This window comes from Amblyomma americanum, chromosome 1, assembly GCF_052857255.1.
Source record: "Amblyomma americanum isolate KBUSLIRL-KWMA chromosome 1, ASM5285725v1, whole genome shotgun sequence".
Classification (NCBI taxonomy): domain Eukaryota; kingdom Metazoa; phylum Arthropoda; class Arachnida; order Ixodida; family Ixodidae; genus Amblyomma; species Amblyomma americanum.
In genome coordinates this window covers 291,158,747-291,183,707 of record NC_135497.1, presented here as the reverse complement: position 1 = coordinate 291,183,707, position 24,961 = coordinate 291,158,747, and the positions used below count along the sequence as shown (strand labels likewise).

The following is a 24,961-nucleotide window of genomic DNA, read 5'->3' as shown; positions in this document are numbered from 1 at the left end:
CTCAATTCATGTATATAAGGGGCTGGCATGGGATACATTGTCGGCGCGCACCAGTGAAGCCTTTGTCCAGATTACGTTCGATGATATCTCGCTCAATAACGCTAACACTATCCTTGCCCGTCCACTACTCTGAATGGCTTGTTACTGGGTCATTGATTGAGCCGCCAAATAGACATTACGGTCCCAACCGACCCCTCGCTGCGTAAAGAAAGGGAAGGTGTTGGAACAGTTTGGCCGTCTCCGCCAAGGAACGTTCACTCACACAAGGGGGGATTTTTTTCTCCTCCGAGTCTGCATTGCAGTGGAGCAGAATCAGCCTAGCGTTTTTGCTGTTTTGCCCAACTCCTCCTCTCCGAGGAGTTTCATAAGGTGTGTCCTGACAGCTCGGCCGGGGTTTGAGCAGTCCGGCATTGTGGTCTTTCGCAGCCACCAGGGTTGTGCGCAGTCACATCTCGGCTGTACGGAATTGCACCCACTGTCATCACCACTCTATCCTGTTTTTTTATTGCAGTGAAGTTTGTTTTCCGCCTGCTCTATTTTATGTCCATTCTGAAAATTGGCAACCATGGTAACCCTAGAATACTGCGAAAAGCAAGCACACCTGGTAAGCGTCGGAGGCTCGTCCATCGCAGCGCCGCGACACGCTCGTGACAGCCGTTCTATAAAATTGGCGGAGGTTTAGCTCTGGTTAAATCTGGAGTCACGCGATAGCTACAGCTGGCCGAGTGGAAATTGCTCAATTGCTCCGCACCACGTGACCAACCATGTGACAGCGTTGCGGCGCATTCACGCTGCCACAGCACCGCCACGCTGAAGGCTCGAAATGTTACCGTAATGTAGCTATCGATACAATATACTCACACGACCACGTGGCTATGTCGTGCTATCGCATAGTCCTACGACACCCCCATCGGATGACATCACGTGGCTTCACATCACCCCATCAGATGTTCTTCAGGCAACCCAATGGCAGTGGTCAAAGGTCAAATAAATGTCATGATTCAAGGTCAGGGGTCAAAGGTTCGACACCATAACTGTACCACATACGGTCATACACGGCTATCCTCGGTTGGCCTGAAGGTCGCTCAAGGTCTTTATGCTGCCTGTGCGAAGACTGCTTTTCTTATCGCAGTGAATCTTTTCGCTTCAATAAACCTAACTTCAATGACGTGTGTCTTCTGCGTTCTTGTTCTTTCCAAAGCACACTGATCAGCCAGGCTGCGCCTCATTTTATTCCGCGAATACTCCCTGTTTGGTACGCGCCTTTTGGCGTCTGGAGAACGACATAAGGCACTGGCTGTGCAACCGGCAAAACTGCTTAATGTTCGTTCATCGACAGTTACGTGCAAGATACCGCCAGCTACCATTAGCGAAGTTCAAGGGGGACTTTTCGACAAGCGTTAGTGGGAACTTTAATGGCCATAGTACCGCGTGCAGAATTTTTAACTAGTGCGTGAGTGCGACAGGACTCTTCTCTGGGCCGCATTACGAAAAGACTCCCCACCAAAAAGAAAAAGAGAACAAAAGGGAAGGCTGCCGTAAGGTCGTGTCATGCGGCCCATCTGCTACAAAGCTCGTTCATTTCTCGTATGTGTGACCTGAACTCATGGATATCGACTATACGTATCGATTTACTGGCGCAAATTGAAACGAGCCGCGTCTGTATGTTTCGCGACGACTGCTAATTAGGGATAACGATCGATTTGTCGCTGTTCACGAGTGCGGCTAATAAAGCGGCGGCACTGAACGCCCGCTCACGAGTAGGTCAAGCGGGGCACAGCACTGCCGGCCATCGCTTTGTCCGCAAACGCGTCGCTGAGCTTTTCGCTGGCCATGAGCCCGGCCGGAGCACTGGTGGCCATAGGCTGCCTCGTCGGCTTCCTGTACCAGAGCCAGCGAGTGATAACCAGCTACCTTCGCTACGATTTCAGCGTCGTTCAGTGGGAGGTCAGCCGCATGGGCATCGAGTTCCCGGCGGTCACGGTGTGCCTGGACGACTGGTAGGTTACCATTCTCACCGCTAGCGGAACGAAACCTTTGCGCGTGAGAGCGCAACTGATTTATTTCGGAGCGGCGAAATTACACGCCGCCTGCAGCCGCTCGTGGGAGGGTGTTTCATGGACGCGAACGGGCCAAAATGTGCGCGCAGAAAGATGATGCACTGATATGAGTCGCTTTTTGTCGCACGCAAGCTCTTCCCACCGCTTTTTTCGCAGGATGAGTACTGACCGTCTGTGCAACTACACTCGCGGCAAATGCTCCAAAAAAGACATGGTGAGTCAGATCGTCTTCACGAGTACTATGCATGGAGAGAATTTCGCAACAAGAGGGTGCTTCGAGCAAGCCATTCCAGACATGGCAATTTAGCCTGCCTGATTACGCCGTCAAAACTCGTAGCCTGCTGAAACGTTCCTCTGAATTAAGCATGGGGCAGTACTACGTTAAGATTTTTGTGCTCTATGCGGACAGCTGCTAGACGAAAGCCATTTTCACACTGCTGAGAGCGAATCGCGATATACTTCGTCACAGGAAATTCGCATGGCTCCACTGATTTCCGAATGAGTCCTTCACAGCATGTGTCAGTGTTCTTGCTCTTATTCTTGTCGTGTTCTGGTTGCCATTCATAACCTATGAACGGCAAGCAGCAACAAAATACGGACATCGGGATGCTCATGAGTATCAGCTTCGTTAATAATAGAAAGGGTAAACCCCATGTAAATATGTTACGGCTAATAAAAATACGAGCAGTGATTAATAAGCCTCGTTTGTAACCTTTAGCACGGCGATGTAATTGAGAAATGTTGCATACAACTGAAAGTTTACAAACGGCCGCTTTACTAAGAGCGCATCAGACTTCGATGCACTACCAAAAAAGTGCTACTCCTGCATATCGTCGTAGGAGAATGAGGGGTTGCTGTTGACGACAACAACTGTATATTGCATTACGAACCTCATCGTCGGATGCAACGTGCGTGCCCATCCGATGTTCCGTCATGCAAGTAATCAGAAATCCTATGCCGTGAGGTCCAGGATCTAAAATATATGGGGCAAAAAGATGCTGTCATTTTTCTGCGGCGGTGGCGCAACTGCATTACGTCACTGTCAACTTATTTAAAAACTTACTATGTCTTGGAAATTAGGGCATTTCAAACACTCATTTTTCTCCGAATTATTTAAATTCCCTCTCGAATACAAAAAGTACTATCAGGCAGAAACACTCAACATGACTGGTAATACGTCGATGGAAACAACAAAACGATTCTCTTCTTCTTTCCTTTTTTTCTTGTTTTAACTACATGAGCGATCGCTGTCCCTCTTTGTCCTAGGTGGGGATGATAAACGAAATAGTTTTGTTTTCTTTCTGCGTCGCGAAGTATTTGAAACTGCACTGATAGTCCGTCAGTGAGCTTATCGAGTGACACACAAGTAGTGTGCAGAACATGAGGCATGGCAGCGCCACTACCTTCCTTTGGGGACCACATTATATCTCACTGTTGTAGCAGGAAACGGGTGGAAGGGGATGACGAATGGCACGGCGTTCAAAACATTGCACGGTAACCTCGCTGACAGCTAATATAACCTTCCGTGTCCTGCAGACGATCACGTACGGCGTGTTTCACCCCCAGTACATTCCGGACCTTCGAATCCACGGCGCCTACTTGCCACAGGAAATCTTCCAATGCAGCTTCGCCTCAGAAGACCCACGATGCGAACCTTTTGACTGTGTGTCCAGGTGAGCGTGTGGGGTCAGTCTACGTTAGTTATCGTCAGTTACCAAGGCAACGACTTTAGCGCACTTGCAGCATCTGCTAACGCGACTTATACATCGGAGGAAACTTGTGTAAACAAGTATAGTACCGTGAAGCACCTAGCAGGTCCTTCATTTTCACTCGCGCTTATTTTTCTGTGGGGGTCGTATATCCATTTCACGCCTGGCAATGGAAAATCTCTCCCATATATTGTACAACGGAATCACAGGCGCGGCGGTAGAGGAAGAAGGCTAAGAGTCGTAACAAGCCTTGTCGGCTTCTTTAAGGACCACTGCTGCTCTCTGGTTAGTATATGGCGTATCGTTATCTTCTTCTTCAGCAGCCCTCTAAAAGGTTGAAGTCCGTACGATCCCGTTTTGCGGTGGTGGTAAAACAAAACAAAACAAAACATGTATTTCATTGGGCGGTACAAGAAATTTTATAACGTTCTCTATACTGGGTATTTCCCAGCAGAAAGTGGAAAGTTCTAAACGCAGACAGAGATATTCTCATAATAGTTCCTTACTTGAACTCAACTTAGCATAAAACTAATTGCCTGAAAAATATCGGTGACTCAATTTACTCTCAGGTATCAAGGAGATATGGTATCAGCACAAGCGGAATCAAAAATTAAATTCCAAATCAGAGGATTTTAGTCGGCAATGGCAGACAAACAGACAGACAAGGCAGTCGTTTAAGGCAGACAGACAGACAGAGGTTCACAGACGCACACGGTGCTTCCTCTGTGTGCTGGGAAGGCGCGTGGGGATTCTCGGTGAGCCGCTGAGCATGAATGCTAGCCTTGCCTACAACTGCCACCATTCAAGGCAGTTATATTTTCCACCTGCTGAACAGCTGTCCCCTCGTTTCCATCCACCGGTTCCACAATGTTCTCCTAGCGTTGCTGTCTAAGATGAACTCCTCCTGCATGCAGTGGTCATGCAAGAGGAGCCAGAGAGAAGAAAATGCTTAGAAAAGGCTAACTAAGGCATATAGACCTGCTCTGATTTTTTGTTTATTTATTCGAATAGCCTAAATGCCCTCTCGGAGAGGGCCTTTGATAAAAAGGGGTGTAGGGCACACAAAACATAAAAATGAAAATCTCTGAGAAAAATGCAGCAGCAGTAAAAAACACCACAAAATAGGCATATGCCAATATTAGAAGTGGGTTTAAAGTTCGCAAAAAAACAAGATAGCACAAGATGAGAATAAAGCGTAAAAATTGAAACGCCTGGAATTTAGAATAGTGAAATCCTACACAAAAAGAGAAAAATTGCCGAACAGTATCGAAAGAGATGCCAAAAGGTATTAGAGTAGTCCTGAACAAGAATAACGAAGCCTGAAAAGCATAGAGAAGTCATTGTTATGAGTACGCCGCACTGCATGAAATTGATCGGTGTGAAGTTTGAGGAAATATCTCATGGTAGCTCATTCCAGTCAACTATAGCTCTGGGTATAAACGATTATGCCTAATGAGCCGAGTGACATGTTGGTCGCTTTACTCTTTAAAGATGTTCTCGGCGAGGCAAAATGACAGCGCGCGACTGAAAGAAGCCATCGCCCAAACTATCTTGATAACAAAGTTTACGAAAGAGTGATAAACGATCGTGTTTCTGCCTTAGTGATAGGGGCTCTAATTCGGCACGACTTTTTAAAGATGTAACGCTGGAGGCGGGGAATAATTGAAAAAAAAATTAAACGCGCGGCACGGTTTTGCAGGGATTCAATGCTACGTATAATGTAGTCTTCGCTCGGGTCTCAGATGGCACACGCATGTCAATTTGAGGTCTTAAAAACGAGGTTTTTTAGGTGCGTAGGCGCTTGCTTTAGTCTGTGTTTCATGATTCCGAAAGAACGGTCAGCAGATGCCCGAGTGCTGTGGATGTGATAATGCCTTGTTAGATCTGCTTGCAAACTGATTCCTAGGTATCTATATATCGTAATACGCTCGACAACGTTGTTATCTATAAAGTAGGAGGTGGGAATACGGGAAGTTTTTACTTGTAGTTTTACATATTCTTATACCTTGGACTACCGGCTAACTTCGCTTGCACTGGGATGCATTCGCTTTGCCTTCCTCGTGCGTAGCGGCATAATTAGCGACATGGAGACTGTCAGAGAACGCCTAAGCTGCAGGACCTCTATCTGACTTTTGCGTTTTGGGCGCAGCTTGAAGCGGACCTACTTCCGGCCACCCACCCAGCAGTGCTACACGGTGGACGCCTGGAACGACTCGCACTTCAGACAGTGCCCCTCGCCATGGAGCTGGGGTGCGACCACGTTACTCTCTCTCTCTCTCTCACTGACTTTATCAATCAATCAATCGTCCAACCAGATGGTCGGTCTAGAAAGTAATCAATCGATCACTTTAACAGAACTTCAGCTGTACGCCTCCTGGGACCCCCAAAACACCATGGTGTTTTTCGACACGGGCTCTTTGGCCACTGTCGTGCACCAAGCGCGCACCTGTCCCGTTGACAAGCTGACCGCTGTGGCGCTCCAGCCAGGGAAGTTACTCACTGTGGCCGTCAGTCAGGTATCGCTGTTTTATCTCGCGTACACCTGCCCGCCTTCTGTCATTTCATTTTACCATGGTCACGTCGGTGCTCGACACGCTTATCGGCCGCCACAACACAAGAGGCTTAGTTATTTCACGCACAAGCCCATGCAAACTGCGCGCCACTCTCATCGAACCGAGCTGAACTCTAAAACTAACGTACTCGTCAACTTTAGTTCGGGCCTATAGGACGTTTCAACACACCGCTAACACTTTATTGGCAACACTGCTGCCGCTGCAAAGCCGCTGTGAGGCATTCGTGTCATGCATGGTGTAGCAAGCTCATGTGCAGTTGGTGTCTTACAACGGCAGTTACGGTAGCTTTTTCGCCCTTCATATGACACGAGCCAAAAAAATTTGAACAAAAAACAAAAATGAGAGAGAGGTAAATTGACCCGAATAAATTGCGAATATAATCTCTTCAAGAGAGAGACTCATTTAATGAAGGGTGCAGATCGAGTGCTTAGGATATCCTGCGCCTGGTGGAGGACGGCGAGCTGGTATTATAAATGCGCCGACGATAGTCAGGCACTCAAGGAAAGGGGACGAGGGGAAGGAAATGAAGTGGTACGGCAGGGTGACAGGGCGGGAGAAGAGCTGTGTGTCAACTGTTTGACTAAGTCGGGCGACTGTGCGTTGCAGCCTCATATGCGGAGACTACCATTCAGAAATTGACGGTTGAGAAACCTATATCGCGTCAATATAGTAACGAACCGCATGAGAAACTGCTATAGGGAAGACTGCCTCGTTGGAGAAATTCATAGCTAACTTTGTAAAAGCAATGTTCCTCATGCGTGACGGCAGTATGTCATGACGTTTGTGGATGCGAAATTTGAAGGTATGCTCTGTACAAAAAGCCATGTTATCAATATTGTCAGGCACTCTAAACTAGCCAGCTTCAGTCCGAGTGGAACGTGTTTATTAACAGTTCAAAGCTGCTTGAAGTGGTTTGAAAAATGCACAAAACAAACATGGCGCTGTGCATGAAATGACACCCATGACGTTGAATTCGGTGCGGCTCTTGAGTGAAATTTTAATGCAGCGATAGTAATTACATGCCTCCATACAAACTCCTTAATGCCGATACAACTCAAGAAAAAACGCATCGTGTTTTTTTTACCTTATAATGTGCACTTAAATTTTCATGGTCGTTTTAACGTTTGTACAGAGCAGACAGATTACTTCTTCGCTTTTTCTGGCGCTTTGATCCGTTTGAACAGCGCCGCGTCCAGCGTCTACCATCACCATACAAGTCAAAATGCTCCGACTACATCGCCCGGGGCATCTACCCTGCTTTCGAGGGGTACCTCAACTACGACGTGAGTGAATTATCTGAGACTATAATGGGCCCCTGACTTGACGTTCAATGACATCGCGCTGCGATGGTGGATAGGACGCAGTTGTTTCGTGTGTGTGTGTGTGCGTGTGTGTGTGTGTGTGTGTGTGTGTGTGTGTGTGTGTGTGTGTGTGTGTGTGTGTGTGTGTGTGTGTGTGTGTGTGTGTGTGTGTGTGTGTGTGTGTGTGTGTGTGTGTGTGTGTGTGTGTGTGTGTGTGTGTGTGTGTGTGTGTGTGTGTGTGTGTGTGTGTGTGTGTGTGTGTGTGTGTGTGTGTGTGTGTGTGTGTGTGTGTGTGTGTGTGTGTGTGTGTGTGTGTGTGTGTGTGTGTGTGTGTGTGTGTGTGTGTGTGTGTGTGTGTGTGTGTGTGTGTGTGTGTGTGTGTGTGTGTGTGTGTGTGTGTGTGTGTGTGTGTGTGTGTGTGTGTGTGTGTGTGTGTGTGTGTGTGTGTGTGTGTGTGTGTGTGTGTGTGTGTGTGTGTGTGTGTGTGTGTGTGTGTGCGTGCGTGCGTGCGTGCGTGCGTGTGCGTGTGCGTGTGTGTGTGTGGGGGGGGGGGGTGCGATTCTATGCCTGACTGTTAGAGAGCTAAGGTGTAGGAAAAATTTGACCGTTTAAGCGAGGCTGACCACATTTCGGCCGGAGAGAGATTAGGCAGTTTTAGAACATGGGGCCCATATCGGATAATGGGGATAGGATAATAAAGCCCGGCAGTGCGCATGTACCGAACAATAACGCCCCTCGGGTTACTGTTCTGCGCATGCGCACAGGCGGGACGCTATTCCCCTATCCCCCTTACCTCTAGGGTCCCCCTATTCTAAGACTCCCAATTATCCTCCCTCTTGCCACGCCACGCTCCGACTAAAGCGTTCTGCCTCTAAGCCAAAATTTATTGGTGTAATTTATGTCACAGTAAACACATTTAAATGCGCCCTAAATGGAAATCCAGAGGCTCTAAAATAATCGTATCCTCCCCACTGAGAAATCACCAAGTACAAGGGCCGTATTTTACAAGTTGAAATGAATATGCATTTCCCATTTTTTTTATTGGCGTCAACGTGACCCCAGCATCAGATGAAAGCAGCAAGCGGCCAATCGCACAAATCACAAGGTGGCATCCCAACGTCGATGGTTAAGCACTGCCTGCAACATGCAGCCAAAGGCGAGGTCCGGTCGCCAATGAGCCACTAGTTCGGACGCTTCCTATGGACGCCTGAAAGCCGCAGCTACGTCACCGAACAACAGTGACCAGTGGCAGAGGAACAAATAGATCCGAAATGGAAGATAGACAATTGGATCCTTCTTTAGTACAGCTCCTCGATAATTATCGCAACACGGCAAGAGTGCTTCACTGCAATAATACTTATACTGGGGCAAAGTCTATCCCAGATTCTGCCATTGTGCACGAAAAGTTAAATCTGTATGTGGCGGCTTGTAAAATGAATTAAGGGCAAGCAAAAGCACCCAGATTTTTCTCCTACCTTCTAGAGAGATGAAGTAACAACCGCTGTACCTCTCCACTGGTGAGGTTGCGGCATGTAAAATGAATTAAAGGCAAACAAAAGCACCCAGATTTTTCTCCTACTGTCTAGAGAGATGAAGTAACAACACTGCACCTCTCCACTGGTCAGGCCCTTGTGGATCAAGTGATCATGCAGGCCACATTAGCGACCACTCCGCGCCCCACATAAATAGCATTCGCATTTGCCGCGTCAGCATAGCTGTGGGCGGGACGAAGTGAAGACTGCGCCCCTTTCTCGGTGACTCCCATTTTTCCGTAGTCTACCTCATTGCCGCTGTCGCTCACTTGGTTTTACTTCGTTTGTGCGACTTGCGACAAGGAGTACATTTCTGAAAATCTAAGAATTGATACCCCTATGATGGCCACCTATAAACCTCCAATAATTTATAACGGCCAGCTATAAACCTCCATGTTTTTGCGATGGTTGAATATTTAATTATCCTACCAAACCGAAGAAAGCATCTTCTTCAATGACAATCGAACTTCTAAAAAGAACTTAAAATGTTAAAATGTGCAGCGCCAAGAGAAACACGATACTGCGCAACTTTCATGGCCACATATTCATATTATGCAACTCGCCGCTCGCGCCTTTTGAATAACACCAAATTATAATAGAATGCACCACGAGAATCTCAGTGGTCGATGATGCGCGCCACAGAAGGCACTGCTCACATAGGTCACATCGATGCCGATACAGTATGCAGGCACCAAACTTCGGCCAGAGCCACGCACGTGCATTGATTTAGCCAACGCAAAACGGATCGAGCTGCATAAGCGTCATTGCGGTTACACGGCGAAAGAAATGAAGATAAGGCAGTTTGATGTCTCATCGCGGGCCTAATATATTCGCACGAGAATATAGGGCGCAAGCTGCACAGCACAAACCACCACAATGCTGCAGGCAGTATAGGGGGAGCCACGATCGCCGTGTTTATGGTTGGGACTCGCACGCGACTGACGTTACGAGGAGCGCGAGGAGCCTGTCAGAGAGCAACGGTACGGGAAGAAAGGCGAGCCTTCTGGTTCTCTGGCGCTCAAGTCTTCCAACAGGGGGCACTTAGCTACATGGACTATTAAAACACCCCGCGACATGTTATGTGTACGTTGCGTGTGTCTTTGTGCGAGAGAGCAGCGCGTATATATGGCGCCCGGACGGGCAGTCGTGCATGCAGCACTGCAGCATGGAGCTGGAGCGAGAGCGGTGCGGCTGCGTGCGTCCCCAGCACGAGTTCGCGGGCGCCGTGGGATGGACCAACTGCCAGCTGCAGGAGTCAGGTGCGCGCGTTTGGCGGCTTTCAGGACCTGCACGAAGTTGACCTTAGGAAGACTGCGGTTCAGCCAAGTGGTACCAAGCTTTAAGAGAAAAAAAAAGCTATCGGCAGCTTACGAAGATTTCACTGGCGCTAGGCTGCGGGCAGCTGTCTTGCTTACGGGCAGGGACACGTTATTCTTCAATTTTTTTAGACTCCCACAATGACTTTTGTCTTGACTAGGTAAGCGTATGTTTAAATGTGTCTAATTTGCTAATTAACAAAGCTTAATAGCTAACCTTTTATCGTCTAATTTAGCGCAAAATTTTCATTTTAAAATTTCCGGGGCGGGTTGATAAATGCACATTTTAGATCTTATCTTCAATGTACACTTGGCAGTTTTTACCTTGGACGATTAACCACAGGACGCGCCGCTCCAACTGTAGTCAACATAGTGCTGTGCGCGTGTGTTTTTATTGCTCTATCTTGAACTAACCACGCGCACAACCTGTACACATGCCTTCTTCTGTAAATAGTTTGTGTATTTTACCTCTCCCCCTATCCTCTCTTCCTTCCCCTCATCTCTTTCATTTCATTTCTACATTCTGCCTGCTATCCTTTACTTCCGCTGCCCCAGCTCAGGTGCTTCAGTATCGATGGCAGGTGCCTGGGCTAGCAAAAATATTTTCCTGCCTTTTTATTATTTAATAAAACCACTACTACTACTACTTTTTTTTAGCTTGACATAGATCCCCCGACATTTAGAATTTATCACGTGCCTGCCTTCCAACGTCGCGATGTTAGCGCCCTCAAACGTGCCGCGTGTAAGCGAAGTGGTTAAGGTGGGTTAATTAAGTCATTAATTATACCCAAAATGTCCAAATAGTGGGTAGTGCTAGAGCAAAGTGGCGACAAATTTGAAAACACCGGAAGTGGTCGGAGCTAAAGCGTGGCGCAAAATTTGAAAAACCAAAAGTGAGGACGGAGCAAAACGTGACGCCAAATTTGAAAACGAATCGTGGCGCCAACTTTGAAAACTCAACATGGGGAATGATGGAACATGATTAATTTAGGCAAAGAGGGGCGAAGAGGCGTCTCTGCTTACGCAATCCTCCAATGAGGATGCCTCAGTGATCACGTAATTTTTCCCGCTTCCGTTGACGATTGTGGGAGAGAGCGCGCTGTCTGCTTGCAATATCGTTTGTTGTCGGTCATGTTATCGCTCTAATTTCTAAAATCGCTGTACGACCGCAGTGAAGTCAGCTGTCGCTCTGCAGTACCTTGTCTTTCATTCGTCCATGCTTTAAATAATTCTGAATGATCTGGTGATGAGCAAAGGACGGGCTTCTTCCGCCACAAAAAAGGTGGACTCTCCTTGCGACTCCCTTTTTTTAATATAAGCAACTGATCAGCGCAATATATTCGACTACACTTCCGAGCATTGAAGATGAAATTTAATCCAGGGCTCGTTTGAAGCTTGTCTGACGTGTAAAACAGATAGCGTTTGGAAAAGCATGCACATGACAAAAAAAAGCGGAAAAAAACATCGAAGTTTCGCCACGCGTATAGGCACGCCCTGTTCACAAGGAAAACGAAATGTTAAGGCTAATGCTTTATATGGCGACGATGTTTCGTTATGATCGCATGCAAGTCTCCGGGAGGTTGCCTCGAATCCGATTTATAGTATGTGGCGCTGTTTTAAAAAGCAGCGACTCTGAGGAAGCGCCTCGACAATGGTTTTTTCTTGGAAAAACCGTGTACGTGTACGCGTACAAGGATCGGTGCGCTTTTACACGTCTTGCAAGTTTACTATAGGGCCGAAGTAACGAAGGTAAACTATCCAGGCATTGTCTACAAGACACCGTGCCGTGTTTGCGACACTATAGGCGAAATCTTAAATTTGAAAAGAAGTGTCAGCATCAGTGGACGTCGTCAACGGCAACACGGCTTCAAATGCATCATCAGAGCTGCCATGCAGACCTCAGTGATGCCTTTAATGTTCTTAACTTAGGTACAGCTCGTGTAACTTCCCTGGCTAATTAATTATCAACGCGCTTGCTCATGCAGTCGCTGCACATTCGATCAACACCGCATGCGATAAGGCACTCTCCCAGAGGTATACATATGATTCTTGTGAAGCCTCGTCCCCATACAAAGCACCTGCCCTTACATTTCGTTCCATTCGTAAACAAAGCACAAGTTCGAGCACCGAAACGTCACCGTTTTCTTTCTTTCAGCTTTCTTTCGAGAGTAAACTTTTTTTTCCTGTATCTATTAAATATACTCTTGAATTGCTATTTTTTTTTAAATTGTACACTCTCTAATAAAGCGTTTACCATAAAAGTATCCCGGACGATATGCAGCACTGCGTATCGCTTTGCTGCCCCCAAACAGTGGTCGAATTATATGGGGGAAAATGGTGCGGAGGCCGCACCCACGTCAACGAGTAATTTTCATTTAAATTAAATGAAGAAACGCCCCAATTTTTCGACGACAAAATTCCAAGAAATGCATTGTATGGACAGCTGGGACTCCCCTCTATCTGTCCTCAACCACCCCCACCAAAGTCACCCATAAAAACACCCCTGCTTCAAAACGCGGCAAAACAGGATTCGCGGTAGTCTGCAGCCACCAGTAGCGCCGAGATCTTGCAACGAAAAATGTAATCGAAGCACAGTACCCCTCGTGCACTTCGTGACCTCTTGTTCAGAGTAACGACGACGCATGTAAAGCTGTCGCACGTATCTGCATTTTGTGTGCTTCTTTTGTTCAGGCTCGGTTTGTCTGATTACGAGAATTCAAAACTGGCTGCTGTTCAAGTCTCAGCCCTATTTTCTGTTGCACATTTTTTTTCCAATCCCAGGCGCCTGCTTCCACGCTCTGAACGCAAGTGGAGCGTACACGAGCTGCGAACGCCGCTGCGGCTTGCCCTGCGAGTGAGTGCTTGTTTTTACTTGCCGCTCATTGAAGCTTCAGCATTTCTTCACGAAGCGACGAGAAGCGACGAGCATCCTGTAGAGCGCTTCCCGCGCAGCAGGCCTCATTTGACGTCAGAGTCGTTAGCAATTTGTTTCTTTATTGGGACTGCAGCACGGCAAGATGCAGTTGTATTTGTTTGCTTTGCATTTTGGAGTCTCGAGAATCTCTCTTTTATCGTAGCAACAACAAGAATTCGTGCCTTGCTCATCGAATTGAGGTCCTGCTGTAGTTAGCTATTGTTACGTTTTCTGACAAAGCCCACGTCCATTAGTCTACTGGAGTCGTAGCAGCTTAATGATCCAGCGGAATTACTCTCAATATATTTTCTTCAACAGATACTGGAGCGAGTGCCCAATGCCACTAATTAGCGACCAACCTAACCTTCTGCCGCCCCCTGCTACGCTTACTTTCTCTTGGAATCCACTCCATTACCCGCTGGTCCTTCAGGGTAACGGAGTGGATTCCAAGAGAAAGTAAGCGTAGCAGGGGGCGGCAGAAGGTTAGGTGGACGGATTAGATCAAGAAGTTTGCAGGCAAAAGGTGGATGCAGATGGCAAAAGATATGGTTAATTGGAGAGACATGGGAGAGGTCTTTGCCCTGTAGTGGGTGTAGTAAGGATGATGATGATGATGATTATGATGATGATGATGATGATGACGACGATGAAATCAGCAAATTATTCGGCGAAAAGGGAAGGTTTCGCCTGGTTTCTACTGGTAGGCAACCTTCAAGGAGACAGGGGTATTGGGATGGTGGTGGCGGTCACCGTCACCGTCACCCCGACGCAGCTAGCACCGCCTGCATCGCAGCTAACTTGTCTCCGGATGATTCCGCCGGAGAAGCGGCACGGAAATTCTTTCCAAATATGATGTGTTGCCGCCTTCAGCTTCCACTTCTAACTTGGCAGGTATTCCAGCTCACGTAGATAAACTGCCATCCGCACAAGATGCTGAGAGTATTGCGTATCCTTTTACCATGCCTGAGTTGCTTGCAGCAATAAATGAGGCTAAACGAAAGACATCACCCGGTCCCGATGCCATTCAATATGAGGTGCACAAGATCATGATTTGTGCCGTCCTCCCTCAACTTCTCAACACCATTAACACAATATGGCCAAACGGCTCTGTTCCTGAGACCTGGAAATTTGCCACTGTGATCCCAATTCCAAAAGCAGGGTAGCCACCGACGGACCTTGGCAACTTCCGGCCTATTTCTCTAAAATCAGCGCTGTGCAAGCTGACAGAGAAAATGTTAACCACACGACTATCGTGATGCCTGGAGCACCACGGTTTCTACCACCCAGCCCAAATTGACTTCCGTCCATTCATCGGCACTGAAGATGGTTCGGCTGTCTTGGCGTCGCAAGTTCGAATATTGCCCATCAACTCGCAGCCACAGTGTATGTACCGTCATCGCCATGGATATCGAAAAGGCTTGCGATAATATAAGTCATGCTGCCATTTTCCATCCTAATGACATGCTGCATTTCACTCTTCGAGTATGCCATTTTATAAAATTCTTCCATGAAAGCCGACGATTTGCCATAGGCCTCAGTGGTGACTCCATAGGATCATTCGTATCTGTTCGCGGTGTGCCTTAAGGCTCGGTACTGTCAACAACGCTATTCAATATTGCCTTTATTCCTCTTGCATGGCGGTTACATGATGCCTCTGACGCCAAATTCATAATGTACGCCGATGATATCACGGTATGGAGCATTCACCATGACCTGCTAACTCAAGCGGCGGCCCTACAATCAGCCTTAGATATTACCGCCAATTATGCTATGTCTGTCGGCCTACAGCTTTCTGTGAGCAAAACTATGTTAACGTCAGTGGCCACCCACTGGGGACGCCGTAAACTCGCTGCTAGGCCAATCCGTCTCCAACTATCTGGAACCCCACTTAAGAATATTCGACATAGGAAATTCTGGGTTTGTCGGTACATCAGTCGGGAACGGGTACTGCCTGGCTTTTTCAGGCTAAAAAGCAGGCGTTGCAGACTTTGGGCCTAATCAGACGTATTGCTCCCAAAACTGGCGGCGCTCGCTCCCATGTCGCACGACATTTGGTGAAAGCGGTTTTGCAACCGCGCCTCATTTACCAAGAACAGTTCCAACACTTAACCAGAGCTCAGTGGGATCGTCTGGAAGCCGTCAATCAAGAGGCGATGAGAGCTATCACTTGCCTTCCACGCATCACGCCGATCGTGGCACTTCAAGAAAATGCTCACCTAAATACCCTTGATGAGCTTGCGCAACAGCGCCGTGATGCTCGTAGCCTTAAGGCCACCCTTTTGCATTCACCGCGAGCACTACGGACCTTTGCTTCATCCCGCACTATACAGTCGCTGTTGCCCTCAGTTCTTCCTCCATGGGACTTTGTGCAGCTGAGCGACAATAAACCTGCCGATCTACGTCGCCCAACCTCACCTTATGCGGCATCGTTCCTATGCGAGCGAATCGCGGAACAAGATATCCACCTACCCCACGGCTCAATCATTATATATGTAGATGCCAGAATCCAGGGCTGTGAAACGACTTCAGTTTACTGGCCCTGCAAGCCTGCACTTAACAAGACGGCCAGGTTTCGATTCGCGAAACCTCCTTCTTCCTTCTGTGTTGAGCTGGTTGCTATACAAGATGTGCTTCGCTCTGTAGTCGCAGTTACCTTGCTCCCTACAGCCCACATTATCATCCGCACTGACGCCCTTCAAGCGTCAGCCGCAGCCCAGAAATCTGCCACAATATAGATCGCCTCGCGGCTCGCATCCCGCAAGCCGTTCGAATTGAGTGGGTCCCACGCGACCTGCTGAATTCACAAAGCTATGCAGAATCTGCAACCCACTTGGCGACCCTACTGACATCAATGTCTCAATTCCTCAGCATGGGCAATGCTACCCTCCTTCTCAAAAGAAAGGAACACCTCTGGTGCCGCACACGTGCTCTGGTCCCTTCGTGTGCGATAACCCTCCCCCGCGGTCTTACCCGTGCAGAGGAGGTTGTGCTCCTGAGGATCCGGGTCGGGGTTGCCCTCACTTCTGCCGTAACTCGGACGTGGCCTCAATTTCGCCACTTATATCCCCGCCTAAGGGCTCCAGTCTGCAAATCGCAAGATACTGAGGCTGACATTCACCACTTGTGGGTTTGCCTGGCGCTGAAGCCAACCAGAATTTGCCACCTGGCAGCAGCGGGTCTCCAGCCGGACAACCCGTCCTCATATATTGCTTGGACGCAGGGGCCACACCATCGCTCTCTCTTCGCCTTCATTACATCGGCCCACTTTTTCCCCTTCATTTAACACCCACACACTTTATCTTTTCTTTCTGTTTTCTTCCCTACTTCCCTTATGCCCAGCGGCAATAAATAACGCTGTCAAAGAAATGTACTGGCGGGATTTGGCTTACAGCGTTCTGTTTGAAGTTGCTCCTCCTGGGTCATTAATTTAAATGGTTGCATCTCTACCGCTGCTCCATAAGGCCATTAAATTTCTGTGTAAGCTTCATGTATTAATGAGTACACGAATTACAACCGATATGTCGCAAATTCGGGCCTCCGGACGTTAAGGGTCAAAAGGCTAATTCGAACTGTTGTAGGTAAATGTCACAATTTTTCATTTATCCGTAGTCTGCGACCATCTTAGAAATTAAGCTGTTCGGAATGGTGTACGGGAAACGCGAATATCGCACTCCTAAAAAGCGTTACAACCAAAAAAGTGTTCTCAAGCGGTTTGAAATATAAACGCCAGACCGTGCTGCGTCCTCACTCGCCGACTCCCTAGCGCACACAGTTCACTCCTTCGTCACTTTTTATCGCGTTACTTAGGTCCGGATGAGATCCGCAAGTTCCAGTTCCGGTTCGAATCTGTTGTGATGCACTACCATGACGCAACTGTTCCACCGCTTTTCTGTATTTCGTTCAATGACGCACCAACATTAGCCAATGCTGATTGCAAGCTGTAACTTGGAGGCAGTGTTTCAGCGCAACAGCACGTCAGAAAGAAAGAAAGAAAGAAAGAAAGAAAGAAAGAAAGAAAGAAAGAAAGAAAGAAAGAAAGAAAGAAAGAAAGAAAAAAAGAAAGAAAGAAAGAAAGAAAGGAAGAAAGAAAGAAAGGAAGAAAGAAAGAGAGAAAGAAAGGAAGGAAGAAATAAAAGAAAGAAAGAAAGGAAGGAAGGAAGAAAGAAGGAAAGAAAGAAAGGAAGAAAGAAAGAAAAAGACGTGAACTCCTGGTATACTTTACATAGGACGCTGTCAGTACTGTCGCGTTTCCTTCTTTCAAAAGCGCACCTGCCGTGCCTTGTGCCAACTTTGCTTCTTTATAGAATCTGCTCGCCCAAATACCTCTTCCTCTTTGTTTACCCACGAATGAACTTAGTAACGTTAATTTCCTTTTCAGGGAAATAGTGTACGACGTGAAGCTCTCAGGAATCACCGAGGAAGGCGGCTTTAAGCATGACCGAAAGTAAGCATTCAACATCTTTTACCCACTTGTTCTCTTTGTCGATATGGAGACTACTGAGGGAAAACGTACGCGCAATATCAATTTCGAGCGACGTCTGCAGAAATTTAGTGCCTTCAGATCGAAAGTAAAGATTAAACTCGGACATAAATCTCCACAAAAAACTATCAGTTCTCATTTTTCTCTATCTTCGTTCCAACTTTAACCCAAGGCTTAATCTAGTTTTCTAATTACTAACACTGTTTTCACTCACCAGTTGAAAAAATGTAAGTTATAAAGTTCCTTGCGGGTGCAGTAAGTTCCTCCTCATTCTTCTGTGGCTTTGTGATCCCGAAATAAAATCTACGGAATAAACACAACGCATTCTTTCTATGAAGATCAAACTGCAATGTGAAACTGCCTGCGCCTATCGCAGGTCGCACTTAGCGCGATAGTACACAGCGTAGAGTTAGTGTATCGAGATAACGTGTATACAGCGCGAGTGAACTAAACAAAGACAATGCCTAATAAGGAAACAAAAAGGTCGAAAGTGCTACACATCGATGGCCGGAGGTCATAGAAGCATGCCCCGTGAATTTCTTGATGCTTCATGCCCATATCCTCCAAAGGAGGCACAGGCGCACTCGTGGTTTGCCAGTCACCGTTTTGAAGCAGTCGCAATCCCCCGCTCAATACTGCGAGCATATGAAACGCTTAAGTGCCTTATTTTATGTCGCTCCAACAGAAAGTTCCAATGGCATCCACTCTGAGTGACAGCAACAGAGATCTCCAGCTGGCTAACTTTGGAATATTTCCCAGATATGAAGAAATGTATGACTGAAAGGAAAAACTTTTTATATTTGGACAAGCGGACCCGTTTTTCTGGGCGCTGTCTGTCCACGTGCCCAGTAGCGGCGATGCATCCACCACAAAAATTATTTCAATTATTAGGCTGATTTAATATGCGTCGAATCACTGCTAAGAGCATGGCCTGCCTGAATGTCCATATTCAGTTCAGTGCTGTCTTCCATCCTGCAGCTCTTAAAGAGGGAATTCCTGTGAAACACATGTCGCCTCTTTTCGCTCATTCTGTATCCGTTCCTCCCGCAAGAACTCTCCGTTCACTGACATTCCAATCTCCGTTAGCCTCTAATGCTGCGAGTATAACATGTGATATGAAGAGTAAAAATGTGAATTATTTTCATTTCAGCTCGTACAACTTGATTAATTGCTAACATAATTGCAGAAACTGTTTTTTGCAACATATTTATCAAATAAATGGCGAAGTGTTAGCACAGAGAGGTGCAGAAGGCCTCCTAATTCACTCAAATGCTAACCCTAACGTCAAAACATCCCAAAATTCCTTTGGTCATAATGCTTCATTGGCAGGCGGTGAATCCGTATTGAATTTCGCTCTTGATTTACTGCATGCACGTTCAATTTTCCCGCATTTTTTTACAATGAGAATTCATTAATAATAGCCCACCTTAATTATGCTCCAATTATTTTTCTTAATAAATATCTCACTTCTTTGCATTATTGCAATGAAGGCACCATTAGTGACGATATATTGGGAGTTCATAACTTTTATGCGACGCTTCCAGTGCCTGGGCATTACACGGCTAAATGAGAAACAAGTGATACCAACTCTTTTAGGTTCTACCCCTGTCCAGCATTTGGTTGTGAAAAAATAGAACAATAAGCCATTGTCTGTAGTAGGGGGAGCAAATAATGAGGCTTTTAAATAAGCCCGCATGCAAACCAAACGTGAAGAATGAGCAGGTGAACACTTTCAGGAACAGCGTCGGCCTCGAAGTGAAGTTCAGTTCCGATGTGCAGCAAGTGGTCCAGTACGTGCCCGTGATCACTGTAAGTACATACATGGTCGCTTGTTGCCGGAGCATGCGACAGGCCCCTGAATAGTAGCTATTATAGTTGCTGCGTACAAATTCCAGAGCTTCGTATCCTGGCCCATCAGTAGCCGGCAATTCATTCAGGGACAAGTGCGCAGGCATGCTGCGTCTGGTTTTGCAGCAAGCTTCAAATACTAGGCGGCTCCTTTTGCACGTACGAAAATATGTAATGAGACCATTTTGTTTGTCTCCTCACAATTAATGTCACCACCTTTCTTCTACTGCTAATTCTGTCTGGCATAGGGTTCGCGAGCTTGATGAACCCTGAAGAAGCATAAAACTCTGCACTCGCACATGCAAGACTACCGAAAATGTGCACAACAGACACGATTTCTGTGTGCATTTTTTAATGCGATAGCGTTTAGGTTGTCGTCTAGCAAAAGCCACCAGGTTTCCCCATCACTAAATTCTCTGATTGGTCATTTCTGGGATGACGTCATGAGGGTCACGTGAGACCATACGAACCAGAGAGCACCGTCAAATTTGAAATTCCGAAGGACCCCCAAAATGTGGCAATTTTCAGTTGGCCCACCCACAAAATTGGGAACTTAGCATACACCAAAAATTCGAATTTGTGTGCGCTTTTTATGGAGGAAAAACGCCATGGCGCCCGTGTGCTGTGCGTTGTCAGTGCACGTTAAAGATCCCCAGGTGGTCGAAATTAATCCGGAGCCCTCCACTACGGCACCTATTTCTTCCTTTCTTCTTTCACTCCCTCCCTTATCCCTTCCCATACGGCGCGGTTCAAGTGTCCAACGATATATGAGACAGATACTGCGCCATTTCCTTTCCCCCAAAAAACCAATTATTATTATATACCCACCAGAATTTGGCAGTTGGACCACCAAAATGTCATAGTTGGCCCAGCCCCAAAATTTGCCATTGGCCCACCACCAAGATTTGACACTTGGTCCACCCCTAACATTTGGCACTTACCCACTTCCAAAACAATTCCCACTTGACTCACCCCCAAATTTAGAAATTAGCTCACCCTAAAAATTTTGCTATTTGTCCCATCCCCCAAATTTGGCAGTTGGTTCACCTCCAAAACATTTTCCAATTGGTCCACTCCCAAAATTCGGCAGTTATCCCATCAAACATGGGTTAAGAGATGGTATAGTGGGTGTATTCTCAGCTTTGGCGCGAAAAGTTGGCATGATGTTCAAAGGGCAAGAAAATCTTGTTTCAACCGGTTTTGCCGGGAGCAGGCGGCGTAATGTTAAAATGGCGGGAAAATCCAGTTTCAAACGGCTCTTGGCGGCAAACAATGGTATATGTGGGGCGATGGGGAGCCGGGCAATGTCTCTGCCATGCACGCCATAGCTGGCTAGGTAGTGGATAAGAGACACTGTGCCGCAAGAAAAAATTTACCAAGTTCGCGAGCCAGGAACGTGGTGAGACCACGGGGTCGTTGGGTTAGGTAGCGATGTTGTACGTTTTGAGGCATTGCACCGCGACCTCAGACACGCGCCGGCGCAGACCGAGAAACTCTATACCTACACTCGCCAAGCGTCGCCTCCTACCATTGTTCCGCCTCGTGGCCCTTGAAATTTTGTCTCATACTGCCCGACTAGTTAACTCCCACACCTTTGCTTTTTTTTTCAATGTTATGGTAGTATTCCTTCGGGCAAGCACAGCTCAAGATATGGCCATTTGTTTGCTAGTTACTGGTGCATGAACTTCTCGCAAAAAAAGCCAGAAATAAACCCGCTGGCCATTCTAACGTGCTTGGAAGCAGGGAGTTTGGCTGGCTGCCTCGAGTCTGAAAGCTATTCTAAGCCTCGAATGTACACGTAACACCGATGTAAAAGATTCTTCCTGCGCGCGCGGAACGTCCGCCTAGGCTTTTCTTTCTGGAGAGCCTAATTGTTGCACACGTCCCTGATTTCTCGGCACTCCTCTCGCGCGTGCAGCGGGTGGAGGTCTTGGGCTACCTGAGCGGATACCTGGGCATCTGGCTGGGACTGTCGCTCGCCACCGTGGCCTTGCAGGCTCACAAGCGCTTCTGCCCCGCACACTGGCCATCGTCGACAGAACGCCCGTAGGCTCCAGTCACTCACGCTTCTCGGTGGCTGCTCCATCAAACCAAATTTCTATTTATTTCTTCCCGTGATGTCAATATTTAGGTCCCTTCAAACCTAAAAGCGCACACCATCCTTCGCTAATTTAGAACTCCGCACGATTCCTCTTTGCTCATTCCTATATTTAAGTGTCGTGTCTTAAGAATAGCCATTCCTTCACTATTCATTTTGCAAATACAGCAAAACCCCGTTAATTCGCAAAACTGAATAATTCGTACACTCCGACTGGTCCCGTCATATGTATGTACTCTGAGGCGTTTAGTTCTCGTTAACCACCGCAGCGGTGGCCAAGTTGTTTGAGCATCCGTCTCGCATGCGGGAGGTGCAGGGTACGATCCCAGCGCCACCGGGTGCACCGGCTATCCAGTGGGACAAGCTTACCGTGCCCTCGTATTCGGCTTCTTTAGGGTGAGATGCCTGGGAAAATGGGCATTCGACCCCACCTTGAGTAGAGCGAAACACATTGTGCCATGGCGATCTTTGGCCGAAGCTGCGGTTGCGCCATAAAAAGCTACTATCATCATCATGAAAGTCTCACTAATTCGAATAAATCTGGCCGCGCTTGGGTTAATTCGGACAGGCGGCGGAGCTTGCCTGTGCACAGAGGCTCCAGAGGTGGGATGGTGATGAGTGAATGACAGAGAAGCCTCGCCCCTTCAGCACGAGTGGTGCTGATGTCCAACGGAAATGGTAAGGCGCCATATCGCTGAAAAAATTTTCACGCTTAGAAAGCGTGAGTGTCAATTTTTGCACGCTTGCTCTAAGCGTGGTGTGCTTCCACGCTGAAAAATCACGCTTCCTAAGCATGACTCACGGGGTGCCATAACGCTTGCCAAGCGTGAGTGAAGGCAATTTTCACGCTTCCCATCCGTGACTTGCGATCTCCCAAATGCTACACGCGAAATGGAGGATTTTTACTTACTTGATGCGACTTCCCCCTGCTCCGTTGGCCGTCAGATATCATTTAAAAAGAAAACCGAAAGGAGGTAATTCTTGGTGTGCAGCATTTATGGGCTAGGCGGCTGTAAAATACGGATGCGCACCATTAAAAAAACTAACTACAAAAATTAACTTTCAGTTTTCATCTTGCACCTATATGCAAACAGGAACACTGTGGTGGAAGAACATGCAAAAGATAGCTAGCCTTTTAGAAATTCGGAATACGGTTTATAGCACAGGTAGTGTGCAAAACATTAACGCATTCTTGCATCAATTCATCGTCTACTGTCACCATTTTGTACCTGGCGGCACATGTTGCGTGCTTAAACACTGCTCAAGACCGGCAATTCGTCATTGTGTGCTACGTTGCCTGGAACGACTATGCCTTCACAACAAAGCGTTTTCTCGCGTATATAGTGAATAACAAGCGGGTTTCTAAACACTTAAAAAGTGGCCTATCTACGCTTATTGGCTATCGTCGCCTTTACAATCTTAGCATGGGCCTTAAAGTTGTAACAAAAAAATTAATCAATTGTTTCCGTTGAAACACTCTAGTTTCATAATAACATGTTCCTAGATAAAGACTGCGTACGTAGCTAACGAAATTAGTGGAAAAGGAGGTTATCTCACTTTAACATCGTTTAGGAGCTGCATTATGAAAGACGGGCGATTCCATAAAGTTGATAGGTTTTATATCCTACCGGAAAATAAGCTGAGAGCGCGTGAAATTTGTTAGTGGATTTCTAACGAACCGAAGCATCGTGAAAAGCAGTGCAAGACAGTTTTATAAAGTACCTTGCGCAAGTGCACCTAGCGACTCCTACCACTAACCTTCGAGAGAGCATGCTTACGGCATCATCACCGGTAGGTTTGTAAAGAAAATTAAGTGAGGAATGCTGTCAGGCTTTACATATAGAAGCAAAGCTGTGGAGCTCAATACGAACGCGAAGTTGATATATTGAGCAAAGACATTAAAAAATGATCCGCTTACCTAGATGTTCCAAAATACCGTGAATGGCCGATGAGCGCCCACAGTTGGCAGTGAGCGGCGCCGTGTCGCGCGTGAACTCTGCATTGGCACTCGCGCTCTTTGTTCTTGCACCTCAACTGAGGTCAACCGATGTCAACCGATGTCAACGTACTCATAGCGTTGTTGCTTCTTCGCCACTCTTCGCCATCAGAAACGATCACGCCACAACGCAGGCAGGCACAAAAGAGTCAGCTATACAGCCAATTGCTCCAGCGGCTCTAACAGTCTAACCACGATTTCCCGCAAAATCACTGAAGCAAGCGCCACTTTTCAATGCCTTCTCATGGAAAGAAGAATAAATGAAAGGAAGCGTAAGCCATGGCAGCAAATCAGAAACGAGTAATGGCCGCGTCGCGTGCCACCTACCTTTGGGGTTAGGGTTATATATATATATATATATATATATATATATATATATATATATATATATATATATATATATATATATATATATATATATATATATATATATATATATATATATATATATATATATATTGTCACGTGCTGCGCATGGGCTCTGAGGAATAAAGAAGACGTGCGGCGGCTGGAAGTAGAAGAGAAAGTCAAGTATCCTGCCGCCGGCGCACCAGGCTCCTCTCGACCTGCCTTGTAAATATTATTTGTAAATAGAACCTGTAACAGTGTGGTGGAGGTGCTGGGTAGATCACCACGGACCCCTCTCGCAACCGCTGCAGCCGAAGAATCGCCGGATTGCCACCGTTGCCCGTGCAAATGCCCAAGGAAGCCGACGCACGCCCGACCGGCGCCGCAACGCCCGCTTGGCAGCACTACCGTGAGCCGCGGACGTTTTCCGGAAAGGCTGGCGAAGACGTGGATGATTGGCTCACCAATTACAAGCGGGTGAGCAAATACAAGGGCTGGGATGCCACTCTTCAGCTGGCCAATGTCGTCTTCTTTCTCGATGGCACCGCGCTAACTTGGTACGAAAACCATGAGCCATCAATAACAAGTTGGGACCGCTTCATGGAAGAGCTCCGCAGCTGCTTCGGGGATACTGTTGCCAAACGAAAATGCGCTGAGCAGTCTTTGCTTCAGAGAGCGCAAGTGCCTGGAGAGGCCTGCACGACTTACATAGAAGAGGTCTTGAAGCTGTGCAAAGTCGTTAATCCCAGTATGTCCGACGAAGATAGCGTTGGTCATCTCCTCAAG

At 47.1% G+C, this 24,961-nt stretch overlaps 1 protein-coding gene across 1 annotated transcript; it reads left to right on the top strand.

Annotated features, from left to right (window-relative positions):
* The first annotated feature begins 1,833 nt into the window (after nucleotides 1-1,833).
* Nucleotides 1,834-21,783, top strand: LOC144118966 (degenerin deg-1-like). Its single transcript, XM_077651728.1, has 11 exons — nucleotides 1,834-2,000; nucleotides 2,217-2,274; nucleotides 3,597-3,733; nucleotides 5,919-6,019; nucleotides 6,125-6,285; nucleotides 7,527-7,625; nucleotides 10,287-10,434; nucleotides 13,273-13,345; nucleotides 17,784-17,849; nucleotides 19,622-19,694; nucleotides 21,652-21,783. Exons 1-11 carry the CDS (start codon nucleotides 1,834-1,836, stop codon nucleotides 21,781-21,783), a joined length of 1,215 nt encoding a protein of 404 aa, XP_077507854.1.
* Nucleotides 21,784-24,961: the final 3,178 nt, after the last annotated feature.

Coding starts and splice junctions, on each gene's coding strand:
- LOC144118966 (XM_077651728.1), top strand. CDS start 1,834: ATGAGCCCGGCCGGAGCACTGGTGGCCATAGGCTGCCTCGTCGGCTTC. Junction 10,435..13,272: donor CTGCCAGCTGCAGGAGTCAG/GTGCGCGCGTTT, acceptor TTCCAATCCCAG/GCGCCTGCTTCCACGCTCTG. Junction 19,695..21,651: donor AGTACGTGCCCGTGATCACT/GTAAGTACATAC, acceptor TCGCGCGTGCAG/CGGGTGGAGGTCTTGGGCTA.